This window comes from Bombus pascuorum, chromosome 5 (assembly GCF_905332965.1).
Source record: "Bombus pascuorum chromosome 5, iyBomPasc1.1, whole genome shotgun sequence".
In the NCBI taxonomy this organism is placed as follows: Eukaryota; Metazoa; Arthropoda; class Insecta; order Hymenoptera; family Apidae; genus Bombus; species Bombus pascuorum.
Window position 1 is genome coordinate 11,990,669 of NC_083492.1, and position 15,969 is coordinate 12,006,637.

The 15,969-nt window shown below is 26.2% G+C and overlaps 1 protein-coding gene across 4 annotated transcripts in view; it reads left to right on the forward strand.

The window, feature by feature from the left end:
* Positions 1 to 15,969, forward strand: part of LOC132907534 (protein held out wings) — a 46,789-nt gene that overhangs the window by 25,218 nt on the left and 5,602 nt on the right. Inside the window, exons 4-7 of one of the 4 annotated variants that reach the window (XM_060960724.1) lie at positions 141 to 284; positions 726 to 828; positions 2,364 to 2,666; positions 11,715 to 11,842. In XM_060960724.1, the coding sequence (XP_060816707.1) occupies positions 141 to 284; positions 726 to 828; positions 2,364 to 2,666; positions 11,715 to 11,797 (633 nt within the window). In that variant the 3' untranslated portion in view covers positions 11,798 to 11,842. The remainder of the gene's footprint in view (positions 1 to 140; positions 285 to 725; positions 829 to 2,363; positions 2,667 to 11,714; positions 11,843 to 15,969) is intronic. The other 3 variants (XM_060960726.1, XM_060960725.1, XM_060960727.1) reach the window with 3 other exon arrangements.

Sequence of the window (15,969 nt, forward strand, 5' to 3'; positions counted from 1 at the left end):
AATAAATGGCATACATATGTACTTTGTAATATTATAATATCAATGATTTTTACCATAATAATGATTATAGATAAAGTCTTTTACTTTTGTTTATTTAAATTGTATAATTGTACTATATATGATATTAATCCCTTTAACAGGAAGAGTTAAACCGAGGTAAACCAAACTGGGAACATCTGACAGATGAACTGCATGTTTTATTGACAGTTGAGGATACTGAAAATCGTGCAACTTTGAAACTTGCCAGAGCTGTAGAAGAAGTGAAGAAACTTCTTGTTCCCGTGGTGAGAAAGTTCCTATTATTAACTATAACTTCTAATTTTATTGAATTAGTTTCCCCATAATATTAATTACTTCCTATCAGCTGCACCTTTGTATTACTGCACTAAAGCTTCTGCATGTATAAATAAATATTATTTGTTCGTGCAAACTAAAAGAATAAGTAATCACGTGATTTAATTTGATAGAAGCTTAATTTTTAAGCTATAAAGTGATATTCATAGAAAATATTTAACTGTATAATGGCATGATTGATAAAATACAAACGTAGCTTTTCTTTCTTCAATCTCTTCCAAACGTTATATGCCATGCGAAGATATAAAAAGTTTGAAATTATATTAAAGTAAAATTGTAAATATTTGAAAAATGAGTAACATATTTCTTAGATTACTATAATTAATTTCAAAAATATTAATATATTTCTTATTAATTATGTTGACTGTTAGCAGGCTGATGGAGAGGATGAATTAAAGAAGCGGCAGTTAATGGAACTTGCTATTATCAATGGAACCTATCGGGATTCTAACACGAAAGTCGCTGCAGTTGCAGGTATAGATTCAAATATTTATTTACCTTTATTTCAAAATAAAATTTGATTAATATTATTTAATATTAGACACTTTTTTTATAGCTATATATATACATACGTACATACTATGTATGCAATAATTGTTCGAATTATTCATTATTCAAAATATATCTCGGACGATACTTCGAGGGAGAAGTAATTTAATGTAATTAGTTTATTTGTAGGTGGACGCATGAAGGATATATTATTATGACTGTTATTACTTTTTAAAATGTTACCATGTAATTTTTAATGCATTAATCGATCTATCTCGGCATTCCCTATAAAAAGGTAGGTACCAATTTATCTATGTTGAGAAACTTTTATTTTAATTTGTGTGAAAGACAAGAAAAACAAATACAAAAGTAGTTAAGGTAAGCGTCTTTCATACGATAGGTATGGTAAGCATATACGAGTATGTTATATGTATAAGTGTATTATAATTAAATGGGTTAATAACATTTTATAGAGAATATCAAGATGGATTGATTAGTTCACTTAAAGTTATATGATCCCATTTAAGAAAAATTAAGTATGTTATTACCTTCGTGTAACTTCAATTCATTCATTTATACTATAATATACTATAGTTGCAGCAGATTATATTCTCCTCGAAATCATTCAATTCTTATCTGAAAATTTTTTTATTCACAGGGTAGATTATTTTATAGGGAATGCCATTCGCATTTTTTATTAAAAATTGATGAAGATTGAACACTCTGTATATGTATATCTAAATACTATATACACTTCATGAGTGATAGTAATAAATATTTTGAGGGACGTATATTAATCTAAATTATTTTTAATATCTTTTTGGTAATAACATTTATAGAATTCAAAATTAAAATTGTTCAAAAATATATAAGATTTGATTGAGGAATTGATTATATTATTGAATATAAATAATTTACAGTAAAGTGATAATATAAAGTAATATAGACACATTAATATAAAGTAAATAGGTACGAATGTTTCTAACTCTCAACGAGAAGCGTGTAATTCGTTTACAACGTTTTAACGGCTATCAATTTTATGTATTAATTTCCCTTCTCTATATATTTCAAGAATCTCTGTCCTTCTAAATAATCTGCTAAACGACACCTTCTTAAACGTGATTTAACATTTTCAAGTATAACTTTATTAAAAATTTATAATATAAATTTGTTACCTAATTCTGTACAGAACAAAATTTAAAACATATTATATAAGAAATAGATATACATGTTCAGTTTATTGTTGTTCGATTCACATTTTTCTGACACTACCATATGTATTTAAATCGTTCAAAGTATTTTTCTTGTTATATGTTATTATACATTTACAAGTTATGTATATAGATAAATGAATCTCTATAACACGATGGAATATTTAGAAAATGAATGAAAGAAGGTAAAAGTACTGAAAAGGGGAAAGGAGATGTAACAAATTTTTTGCTATGGTTGTGACGATAAATATAAATAAATGTAAAACAAGTTTCCTTTGTAACTTGAAATGATGATAATGAATGTTTCAGCTTGCGATGAAGAGTGGAGACGTGTTGCAGCAGCAGCGGCAGAAACACAACGGCTTCTTCCAGGCTTGGCCACACCTATGAGGACACCTAGTGCTCCGTTGGGAGCTCCGTTAATACTCTCGCCACGGATATCTGTCCCAACCACCGCGGCATCTCTTCTAAACGGTTCGGGTCCACCAGGATCTCTTCTTTCTGCCGGTGATCCCCATGGTTTAATTTACACGCCATATGCCGATTATGCCAACTACGCAGCCTTAGCAGCCTCGCCTCTCCTCGCGGATTACACTACTGCTGATAATTCTGGTGGGTTGTTTGCACGCTGATATTAGTTGCAACAACGTTTTTTATGAATATTTCCTTTTACTATCATTATTATGATTACTGCTACTTGTCCTGTTTGATCTCTTCTCGACCTTCCAGCACAGATTAAGTAAAGTAGAGTGTGCGAGAAAAAGAAAGAGAACGAGATAAAAAGAAATAATAGAGACAAATGAAAAACAATTAATATATTTGTATTTTTTATCAATTTTTAAGTTTGTTTCTTCGTGGAGAATTTTCTTTAGCGATAAAAAATACTTAAATAGCATGCTATATATTCCATATATTTATTTACAAAAACAAGGAGATTGTTGCTGAAGATTTATTTTATTCTATTTTATTCTATTCTATTTTATTTTATTTTATTTCATTTTATTTAATTTAATTTAATTTAATTTAATTTTTTCTTATTTTATTTTATATTATGTATTAATGAACGAACACATGAGAGATTAATGGCATAATTCTACATGGAACATCCTGCCTAATTTTATTGTTTAACATTTGACGTTGCACAATAATAAACAATCAGAAAAAATAGTAATAAAATCAAAACAATATTCCACTAAATACATACGATTTTACGGGAATAACACGTTTTTATCCAGTGTTAAACATTCAATCGCTAAGATGTATAAAATAACACGTGCAACGTTTTTATACAAATATTTTTACAAAATTCTTGGATGGAAAAATGTAATTACGGTAGTTACTCTGTATAATGATGTTAACGTATATGTTGACAACGTCATTTTATATATATATTTACATAGTATATATACATCTCTCTGCTTAAAAAAAGCTTTGCTTTAAAAATAGAAATATAAAAGGAATGTTCTCCACTATTAAGCAGGAAAATACATATTTACATATATGTATATATATATCTTTTTGTTTTTATTTGTATGGTAAGAGCAGTTAATGTCGTCAAATATTTTGTCGCATCTAAAAGCGATTATTATTATTGTCTTTATTTTTATTATTAGCATTAATATTACTACCATTACGATATCAATATCGTTATATATTATTATGCTTTTAATTATTATTATAGTTATTATTGTTTTTTATCAGTAATAGGTATTATTGATATTATGTTACTGTTTTCACTATTATATTGCACATTATCCGCAAATCACCATCATTATTCTCATTTAGTTTTATTACTGTTGATGTACCATTTTTCAACATCATCCTGATTGTCATCATTATTATTTTTATCATTCATAATTATCATTAGCAACAATAGAAACATAATGAGCAGATTGGTATAGAAGTCGTAATGATCTTAATGTCAAAATACGACAGTTATTAAAGAAAATAAGAAATTTGATTTCTTGTAATAGAATTAGATGTTATTATTTTTATTATAATATTGAATGTTTATACATACATATTAAGAGAGTCACATCAGTCATTTGCTAGTCGTATCAGTTTTGATAGTTATTTAATACTGATTATGTCCAATGATATTATAACTTGCATTTTTAAAACAGATAGTAGCAAGTAATAGAAATATTTGACATTAAAATATGTGTATCATGAAGAGACAAATCTTTGAATTCCGTATAAAGAGAATGTGGTAAATACTACATGTATGTATAATATTCGACAATCTTGTATCGAATTGCGGATCTATCGGATTAAGACAAACTTTGAATCTCACAAAAAATATTTTCTTATTTGATTTTTAACGTACTTCTCTTAAGTATTCGATTCGAATAACTTTCGAAAGAATTTCGTAAGTTTATAAACAATTGACGTACTTGTATGTATATTTCAAGTAACAATGTTTCTTATTTATTCTATACGCGATTTATAGCTGTTTTCTTTTTTATTGTAACGGCAAAAGAACTATTTTTAAAAAAGAGCATGTTATATATTGTTAAATTTTTACTGTTAAAGTTTCTATATTGTTGAATAGAATTATAAAAAGTATTCGTATAATTATATACAAATTTATCGAAGTATATTATAATTGAAAAGGAATATAATTAAAAGTTTTTGTTCAAAGTTTATCATAATATTTAAAATGTTGTTTGATCATATTCTCTCAAGCTTTTTTAGTAATGTAATAATAAGCTTCGATTTGTATACTCGAATTTCATAAGTTGGTTTAGAACAAACAAAATTTCAATACATGCAGTATTCAAGCTCGTACTCAATAAGTATAAGAAATCAATTCGTATATTTGTATATACATAGATATACACATAATCGTATAGACTAAAAATTAAGACGACTTCTCTTTGTGAATGAAATACTCGATTATCGTATGTCCAGTTATACACTCATACATTCGTTACCATTTATTACACATTATAGTAGATATATATATATATATATATATATATATATATATATATATATAAATCAATGTGTTCAGTAGGTATGATATATTTGAAAAATGAAGTAGTCCCGACTTAAAATGAACCTTATTTTAGTAGGAAATAATAATAATTTCGTCCGTGGAATTTACCCACACGAATAAATGATTATGTTAAGTATGAAATTGTTACTTTGTCTTTCGTATAGTATCGTATTTGATACGCTATTATCTTAGTATTACATATTTTAAAAAATATTTTTCGTATACTTTTCTATTATGTAATAATTGCTACTTATTATCTGTTTCTTTATAATTTGTATATATTACAATCATTATAGTGGTGCTATTGCATTTATTATAGATAAATATTTATAATATGGAATTATTAGTGACACAAGTGCAATAAAATTTTATACTTACATTTTACTTGAAAAAATTGATCATTTGTCGAGGCATGAAACATTAAGAAGCTATTCTAGTCTAGAGTGTCACATTTAGACCTTTTACGAATTTTTTACAGAAATATCAAACTTTTTGATATCAGCACTTTACACACGTAATTTATTTCTTAAGAATATTCACCGCTGTTAATAAATTGAGTGAATTATATGCTGTTTAGCGCGATTCTTAAAAAATGTGTCCTATTGGATGATAGGTTGAACTTTTAATATATCGGAGTTGTAGCAAAAATTTGAGATCAATCAATTGATCAAAGCTTATATTTAAAAAACCCGATTTAGAGAAAAACGTATTTAAAGTTTCTCATACCATATCAGTTAACCGAAATTGATTATAATTACGAATAATCTGTTAGATGAGGACTGTTCAGAACTCTTGTTCAGGAAAGTCCTGCTCAACCGATTTATTTTTTCTGTGAACAGTTTTAGTCTTAATCTTCTTAGTAGCTTCTACCGACATTCTGAACGATGAACTTTTTCTTCTTATCGCAGAAAGTTATGTATACTTTTGCTTAGTGATCAATAGCTAGTCTCATCGCACAGATAAACATGCAGAACTGCTAAGAATCATTCATTAAATATACCAACGGTTAAAAAGATAGCGATTTTCACAGGAATGTATCTTTTTTCTCATCCAAAATGTTATTAAAGTGCCATGCTTAAACTTGAGCTTACCATTAATTTTCTCTTTACGTTATTGTACGTCACACGTTTTTAAAACTTTTATTAATTTTATAAATTCAAGACAATCTTATCACAGACATAATATGGAAAATTTATACGTTGATTTTGAATTGGGTTTTTAAAATGTCTAGACTAGAATACTCTCTTAATACGAAGTATTACTATGTGTTATACATATATGTATGTATGCGTATATCATACATATACATGTATTATTATTTTTTATTTAGAATATTAATTAGCAACATAATAAAAAATGAAAAGTATCGTGATAACCTTTTCGTAAAGATGAACGTTCTGGAACGAAAAAATGTATAAATAATTGATAAGAAACAGATTTCAGAGATTTGGGGCTTTCATGAAACGGATTATCACATTTAAAACTGTTGTACAATGTCATTTCCGTGGTGATATAGACAGACCACCACTACGGATAGCAGTTGCAGTACGTTTTTAGATCCTAAAGAAGTTAGCTGCAATGCTGCCGAAACATCAGGAAAAAATTCCATTTGGACGTAGCTTCTATTCGAATAAGTCTTGCATAGTGTTGTATACAACAGTGTTAGGTGAAATCTATTTCAGTTTAAGAAATTAAATATTAGAAAAAAGTATTTGTTAGAACATAATCTATTAAAACAATTCACCTATGTGATATTGCTGTGAAAAATTATTTCAGGCTTAATTTCAAAACTTGAAACCAAATGCGTTTATCATCGTTTTTCTTTATTTTGCATTATTAAAAGGGACTTTCATTTTTCAAACATATCACGTCTTATGACATACTACGTATTTTATTTGTATTATTTAAAGGGATTTGAAGAATAGAATGTCTGCACGCGTTAATACGTCTGCATGATCGATTCTGTGGTGCATTGCCATATTGATTATATATTTAATGAAATAATCAAATATTATTTATTGATATAACTCTAATATCAATATAGCTAAATATCAATATTAACATAATTTATACAATAAGAATTAAGAAAAGAAATAAGCCAATTTCTCGTCAAAAAGCAACAACTACTTATGTACATCTTTACATGTTTTTTTTTGTTTTTTTACATAATATTATTTTCATTATTTTCAGATTGCAATTTTACTCATATTATTTTATTCGTATGAGTAATTAATATGACGTATCCAGTGTAGTAAACGATATTTTGCTTTTATTTGAAATATTTATTAAATATTCTACATATTTTCAGAGTTACGGTAACAGGATTTTCGTAGTAAGTACAATCAAATAGATTATTCTAGTATTATACTATTCAGTTTATTATTGCACGAGAAATTTGTTTATTTTCAGCCATGTATGTATGTAATGTTTTACAACTTTTGACAAGGTAAAAGTGATTTTGAAAGTTGCATCGCAATTGAAAAGTAAAAATATTTGAAGTCAAAACTAAAGTCAATATCTTATATATATATATATCTGATATTATTATTTATTCAATTTTTATATAACAGATAAATAAACATGTACGCTTATTAAATTTATGTGAAATTTAGTGTACAGAAGTTTGGCATAACTTATTAATGCACATCTGTATTTCTAGTTCTATTATTCCATGTTAGGAATTGTTTGCACATAATAAAATTATATGATTAGATATACGTATTAAATATCTAATTGTATATACATATAAATAATGTATTTATAATATACCGAGATATTTTCGGGTTCCCTTTGTAGTCTACAATTACTTTTGATTAATTTCCGCAAGTATAAACTTACTTTTCAAATCACATTAAAAAGTGTACTGCAATCTCAAATCGTAATAAATAAACATTTTTTAAATGTATACAGTTATATGTCCGAAAAATTTGATATTTATATATATTAGGACTGGAACACATGTGTGCAGAAATGAGAAGTAAATTATTTAAGAAATATAAAAAGAAATTAAATATCGCGAGATAAAAAAGAATGGCGCTCAATTCTTGTCATATGTTAAATATAGAATATCGTACAAAAATATCTTGTAAATACCTTCCTTATATGGAAAGTGACGTATTATAGACACGTTTAGACCTAGAAATTGTATTTTATGCATAAATAATAGTTATTACTTAGAAATTAAAGATAGATATTTTTTATATATTTTTATTATATCCATTTCTACTTTCTGAAAATGATCTACCTAATGTGATTTACAATTTACATCACTAGGTACTAGATTTTCATATGCAATAGGATCAAGGATCGTTACAAACAATGATTGCTAATGCTTTGAAAATAATTATATCAAGTACATATTATACACCTTTAAAAGCAAATTGGTCTTTTTTATGTACACGTCAGTAGATATTTTATGTTTAATACTTCTTTCTTTAGACAACATTCAATTTATTGTAAGATAAATTATTGTATTATCATGTAAAATATAAGTTACTCTGGTTTATATTTTGACAAAAATCCTTTTTTAATGGTACTCAATATTAATTATTAACGATTATTTGTTTTGAAATCTATTAATCCAAAAAGAATAATTTCAAATTTTCAATGTTAGTAATAAAATTATACTAGATTCTCAGGGAAATCATTAGACATTTCTAAAATCTTTTATATCAATGTTTAATGGCGTTTGAAAACGTGGATTGTTGTAAAAATTCGTTTAAATAATTTCACTAATTTTTTTCTTAGTTTCTGACAAATCAAATACTTTTCCAATTTGCTATTTTATATGGCTGTGATTTTATTAATTCCATTATTGACAATATCATTGGCGAATTGTACTCGTAGCACAATTCCTCAATATCACATAACTACATTTTCTATTTTTCGGTAATGTAATCTTTTCTTAAATATAATGAATATCAAATTGCTTAATAAATGTCTTAAATTACTTTTTATAGTTTCGGATTTATGTTATTTAAAAAGACTAGATTATTTTATATTTATTTTAAAACAATTCGATGGATCTGGTCATAAGAAACAATTGTGAAGAGTGATAATTGTTTACGTATTAATATTGATTTTGCTATTTTCCTAAGTCCATTTTTACGTTATTGTCATGGTATTTATGTTTAAATATTTGATGTTTCAGTATTGAAAATAAATATCTTTGCATCGAGAAATTGGAACACAATACTTTAAATAAAATGGAATTAATTGAGAACACTATTGCTATTCAAATAATTGTTAACATATTAAATATTAGGTAGTATTTTATAAATATAAAAATTACTCTTTTATAAATATTTTGATAAGTTACAATATTTCCATCGTTACAATTCCTTCATTTAAATTGTTTTACTATTGTGACTGTTAAACATCCTTTCAATATATAAACTGAATCTTGCTCTGCTGTCAAGTAACGGTCCATAATTGAAAAATTGTCTTTCTGTAAATTCCTATACACGTTTTCAACACATATCAAGGTATTAAATACTATCTAATATATAATTAATGTTAATTTTAGATTAATTTTAACAGAGTGTGAGATATAAGATGTTTTTCGCTTATAAGATTTAGTAGTAGTACTTTGATCAAGATAGTATTATAGTAGTATTTTGTTAGAAATGGCATGATCTTAGGAAAAATCTTAGAAGAAAAGAAATACAAAATATTTGAATTTTATATCGTTTTGGAGTCAAGTGATATTTAATTGGAGCTGAAATTGTTTTTTTAGTAACTAATTCCTTACTTGTTTGAAAAACAATTGAGTATTAGTTTATAAATAAGATGTATAGAAATTTATTCTCTCATGAATTTCCTTGTGCTAAGGAACTTTTACTCGACATAAAGAAATAAACTGAGAAGCAATAATGAAAATAATATATTAGGGACCAAATACTCTGGTGCAACTATCTGTACGCATGTAAATATTTATTGATCTGTATAGTTCTATACGTTTAACAATGTAAGCAGTATTTAATAAGTGTTCTCTTTGGAATGAAATCGGAAAATAGCTGTGAAAGATTGTACTGGTCTACTTCGTAAAAAAATTTTAAGAATTATAAAATCTTTTATATTATAAATATTATTTATGGAAATTATTAACAAACGGTATAGCCTGAAATAGTAAAACTATTTGTTTTAATCGTTTTAAATGTTGGCAAAATAACACCATATTAGAGAATTCAAAGGATATGTTTAATTAAGCTTTTTAGTAAAAAGTATTTAATAATCTTATGTGCAATGCTGACATTTCTGTAAATTATTGTGTATTGAATAATAGTTTTATAACAGTTTAGTTATTACGATTCATTACAAATAAATAATCAATTACGAATACCTATTGTTAACGAACAAATAAGCACTGTTTGTTGACTTCTCTATAGCCATGAAACATGAAGAATTTTAATATACATGTAGCTAAAATTTGCTAAACGAGATAGTGTAATTTTTTAAAAACCATATAAATACATCTGTTTATTATATTTAATATATATATATATTATATACTCGATAGATATTATATATTATCGATTATATATTATATATTCGATAGATAATAAGAAAAAAAAATTGTAAAGGAAGATAATTTGTAATGCGCATGTCTAATACTTCAATAATTAGTATTATCGACGATGAGTACTAGACATACGTAAAGCAAATATATTTCAAATATCTTTAACGTGTTAATGGAATTTATGATGCTATTTTTAATAGCAAGGTATAAGATGAAAATATTCGATTCACTCTACGTTAAGATTTGTCGTATGGATACACAAATTACAATAAACTGCAAAAGAATTTTACATATATAGAAGTAATCGATGATCGGATGACGTATAATTATTAAGAATTATTTCATTTCTTACTTAAGAAATAAGTTTTATTTAATAAGTACAATCTGCATAATTCTTAAATAGAAATACGTATGTGTATGCGCCCGTGTATATTTGCTAATAGCTTAATTAATAGATTAATAATGTAAATGGAGAACATTAAAAATTGTTTCAATTTTCAATATTAAAAAATAATGGATGAAGGAAGAAAACGGTTTAAAAGAACGAAAGTATATTTTCTCTAGTTAATCTTTATTTACACGAACACAAATATTCGTTATTCAGAATCTTGTAAAGAAAATTGGAGTTTTAGATCCATAAGATTACTATAAACTATAAACATATACATACATGTATATGTACATATAATAAGATATTTTGAAAGAATTCGAAATAATTAATAATACACGTACACATACATATATGTACATATATATAACGTTTTTATGCTATTTCATTTCAGGGGATAGGGTAATACCTATACGATAATAACTTTTCTGTTTCAAGTTTGAAGATTGAACGCAAACTAATAAAGAGCATAGGAAAAGTGATTTGTGAAATTGTGCACGAATTATGCTTATACATGTTTAAATATAAAATATATGTATAAGATGTAAGTGAGACTATTGGGCAAACTAAAAGTAAGAACAAAAGTATAAAAGAAAGAAGCATTAGCTATTAGTTTGCGTTTTAATCGTAAACTTGTGGATAACTTTAATGTGCTATTACTGTTTATAGCGGCAGTTATGTGACCTGCCGAGGACTGGATAATAATAAATACATGTGGAAGCAGATGAATTATACACATTTGTATGTTGGGGACAGGTGCAGCAGCCGCTGCGAAACAACGTAGACACTTGGGTCAGATTCGCGAGCACCCTTATCAAAGGGCTGGTGCTTTGTCGTGAATCCGGAGAGCGCAATCACAATACTGTACGCGCCTCCGTGAAAAGGTTAGTTTCTTAGAAACGTTCCATTTTTTGTATTTCCACAATTATTATTTTCGTAATATCTATATATCCGTATCTATAGTCTATACGTGTGGATAGACAAACATATTTATTATCTATCTCCTTTTATATTATGTGCTATTTTATTTTATATTATATTGCTGTATATATATATTATATATACTCATAAAGAGGTATAGATATATAGATATTATATTGTCTCGCAAAATATATTATATGTATAATGTCTTTCTCTTTCATATAGTGCACACTACTTGCAGGAAAGTCTTCTTTTTATAGAATTGATTGATTTTTCTTAAACTTTGTTACTTTCAACTATTATGATGTTAGAATGAAATTAATAGCTCCTTATGCGAAACTTATACACCTACTTATGTTTTTATACGGTGGATAGATCCTTGCAGAAATTATGTGACAAAATATAATGCATCTTTATGTTGTAAACTTGTAAAGACAATTATATGTACATGCATACACACACATATATATAGAGTATGTAAGAACAGAAAAGAGCGAACGCGAAACGACAGGTGATGTCTAACTTTTCTAAAAAGGGAATTGTCAGCACTTATTGTTGCCATTTTAATTCGAATGAAACAGGTTTCGCACAATATTGCTATAAGATAGAAAATAGAATAGAGGAACAGTCAACTGTCGATATAATTGAGCTTAATTAAAACCGAGGAAATATGAAAGAATTAGACTGCAAAGCTATGAAAAAGTAGCAAAAAGAAACTTCTAGCAAAGAGGATTGAAAACGAATGGACATGTTTGCCATTTTCAAATGGCACTGTTTGTGCCATGTTTAATCGTATGAAAAGAGAATTACATTTTTTTTCTATGCCATGTTAAATTAAAATCATTGTCTGAAATCCGTGTAAAAGCAGAATTGGGTGTACATTCACTTGAAGTTGAAAAAGATAAACGATTATATCGTAGATGTATAATGTTTCAGATTTTATACATCTTCTTATACGTTTAATTTCATCTTCTTATAAGTTTATCGCAGCTAACAATTACCTATTTACTAGTCAGTCATAATATCTTGCATCATAATAATAATTCTGTAAATGTCAAGAAATTGGATGCACGCCATAAAAACATGAATATGAAAATCAAATTTAAATTGTTTATGGTCATATGAGAGAAAGCTTCAAGGTTCGAGAAAAATCATTTAAATTCATTAAAAAAGATCCTTCCTTTTTCTTTCTTGTTCTACAACATCTTTTTTCTGTACTTCAAAGCTAAAAATTTATTCTTTTACATATTTATATTACAAACCAAGTAATCAACGATTCGCTATTATTATTATTTTAGCCATGAAATAATGTCAGTTTAAATTCAAAATAATTGATAGTAACGGGTATTCAAATCCATATCCAAAGTATTGCAGTAGAGGTATTTTTCATTTTTTTCTTTTCAGCATTTTGCTCTTTATAAATAGGTAATGAATTACAATTAATAAATCATAATGAAGATATCGATGAGTTTTAATTTTTTTATTATACGTATAACGTAACATATAACAAGGTAATAGCAGAATTATGGTGCCTTTTCAAAAAATATATATGCTCCGATTATTACATTAACGTATATTCGTAACGTTAATAAGAACAACAATGAAATTATTTACAAATTTTATCGTGATATATAGAGACACAAATGTGTTGCGTTTATCGAATCTTTTATACGTGGGAATTAGTTAAAACGTGTAGTATTCGAATAAATATGTTTGAGTCTTGCATAAAGTGCGAATAATGTATCGTACTATTAACCATATAAAAAAATTTGCTAATAAATCATAAAGTTGTAGACTGGAAGTAGAGACAGGAATTTTTTTATATTATGTAATATATATTTGTTTTATGTATATTAAAAACACTTTTAATTCAGATTTACATCTAAATTAAAAAAAAATGTACCAATAATTTTATTTTCGTATAAAACATTGCAATTTTTTATTCCTTTTTATTCACTATACAACTTTTTTAAGTAATGATCTTTTAATATGTTTAAAATACTATATATAAACAATATCTTTGAAGAATACTTTAATCTTCTTTTTTATTTATAAGTTAATTTATCATATGTTATTTCCTTCGATGTTTATTAATATGTAGTCCAATACTGACGTTAATATAATAATATTTTCAGTGTTCTACAATATTATCTTTCTTGTAAAATTCATCATTTATATAAAACAAAAATCAAATGATTACGTCATTATTTTCAAATATAATTGCATATTGGTAAAACGCGAATTTCACGTAATGTTTCTATTATTGTAATTTATAAATTTGAAATGTTTTTAAACTGAAAAATATCTATATCAAAGAAAACGTAGAAATTTTTTGTTTGTAAAACTTTAAATTTTTTAATTAAGCGTAAAATAATCTTGGAAATTGATTCGATCCTTTATTATTAAGATACAGTTTTATCAAAATTCTAGTCGATACTATCGTTGAATTATAATATAAAATTTATAATAAATATGAAATGTAATTAAAAATACTTTATGAAAGACTCAAATCATACTATATTTCGTATTAAATAATTTTTAATTTATTATATGTTGAAAAGAATTTTTACTTTACAAATTAGGTTTATTTAGAATTTCTCTTTTAAAGATTTGAATTTTAATAACGTTATTCAATATTGTAGAAGTGGGTATGGTTAGTGATTTTGTACAACATTAAAGGATACATATTACCTTTTATACCCTTCACATGCAGAATTGAAATAAAAGTTAAAGTTTCAAGGTAATGTTGACTCCCCGCAATTAGGTATAAAGACTAAATATCTTTAAAAAATATATATTACTCCTTCTGTCTTCTTTGCATCATGAAACAAGAAGATAAATGATGGAGAGACTGCGGTATGGTATGGGTGCGCACCTACCCATTCTTTTTCTAAATCTTTTTTACTTCTACACAATTTGTCCGCATTTTTATATTAGTGCTAATCTGAAATCTTCATATTATTGATAATTATATTTGATAATCAACGAGAGTACCGTTATCATTGTCGAAGGATAATTGATATAGGATGTACATAAATAAAAACAATACTTTAAAAGTAAAAACGAAGAAATAAAATAAAAAATACGTTTGAAGAAGAGCAAAAATAAATATAAAATGCAGCTCTGAAAATAATATTGTGTACTACGGCTGATTTAATATTTACCTACGACATAATATGTAATCTTTATTCAAAGATCACGTATGTGACCATACATCAAAATCGATAAATTTTTTGGCAACTTGTGCCTGTGGAACACTTATTCATTCCATTTACGTCTGCCTTTTTGTGCGTGTACATTTATACGATATACATACGTGTCTACGCGTGCGTGTCGTACGTGTATTTCAAATAAATATTTATACAAAGTACAAGAAGAGTAGTTTCTTTTTATTTCGAATGAAGAAAAATGACAGGGGTGGTACTACGATACGATGCGAAGGCTTGAGCTACGAAGAAGCGTAGTCTAATCTGTTGTATAGTACTTTATCGTATTATTTTTCAACTTTGGATGTTTTCGTTCCACTCGAATCCAGGACATCACTTATATCGCACGAAAATATGCAAATTTAGAAGTACATGTACCTAAAAATTTGCCTGTATATATCGTATTAATTTAATCACTATTTTCTTTAACGTCTCGGGGAACTTACTCGACTAATTTTACCAAAAGTTAAAAATTTTGTCGACGCGTTGTAAACAATTTTTTTTAACAATTTTTGCCAAACTTTATTACCTAGAAATAAAAGATTTTATATTTTAATCCTAAAAATGCATCCTATATCCTTTTTTATGTATCATCACTAACAATACCACGCATAATTTACAATGGCACCTTTATTATAGAAGCGATTTCATTTTTTACACAAAACGTATAACTATGCATTGTCTTTATAAAACTAACCAGAAATGCTCCACACGGCCAAGTTGACACTAACTTGATGTTTCTATTCACATATATACATATATACATGTATATATGTATATATATATATCTTCATGTAGCCTATATAATACTTTTATCGGAATAATAGGTACACCAACAAAAGTAATAATCTGGATGAAAAAAATCTAAAGAATATTCGTTATTT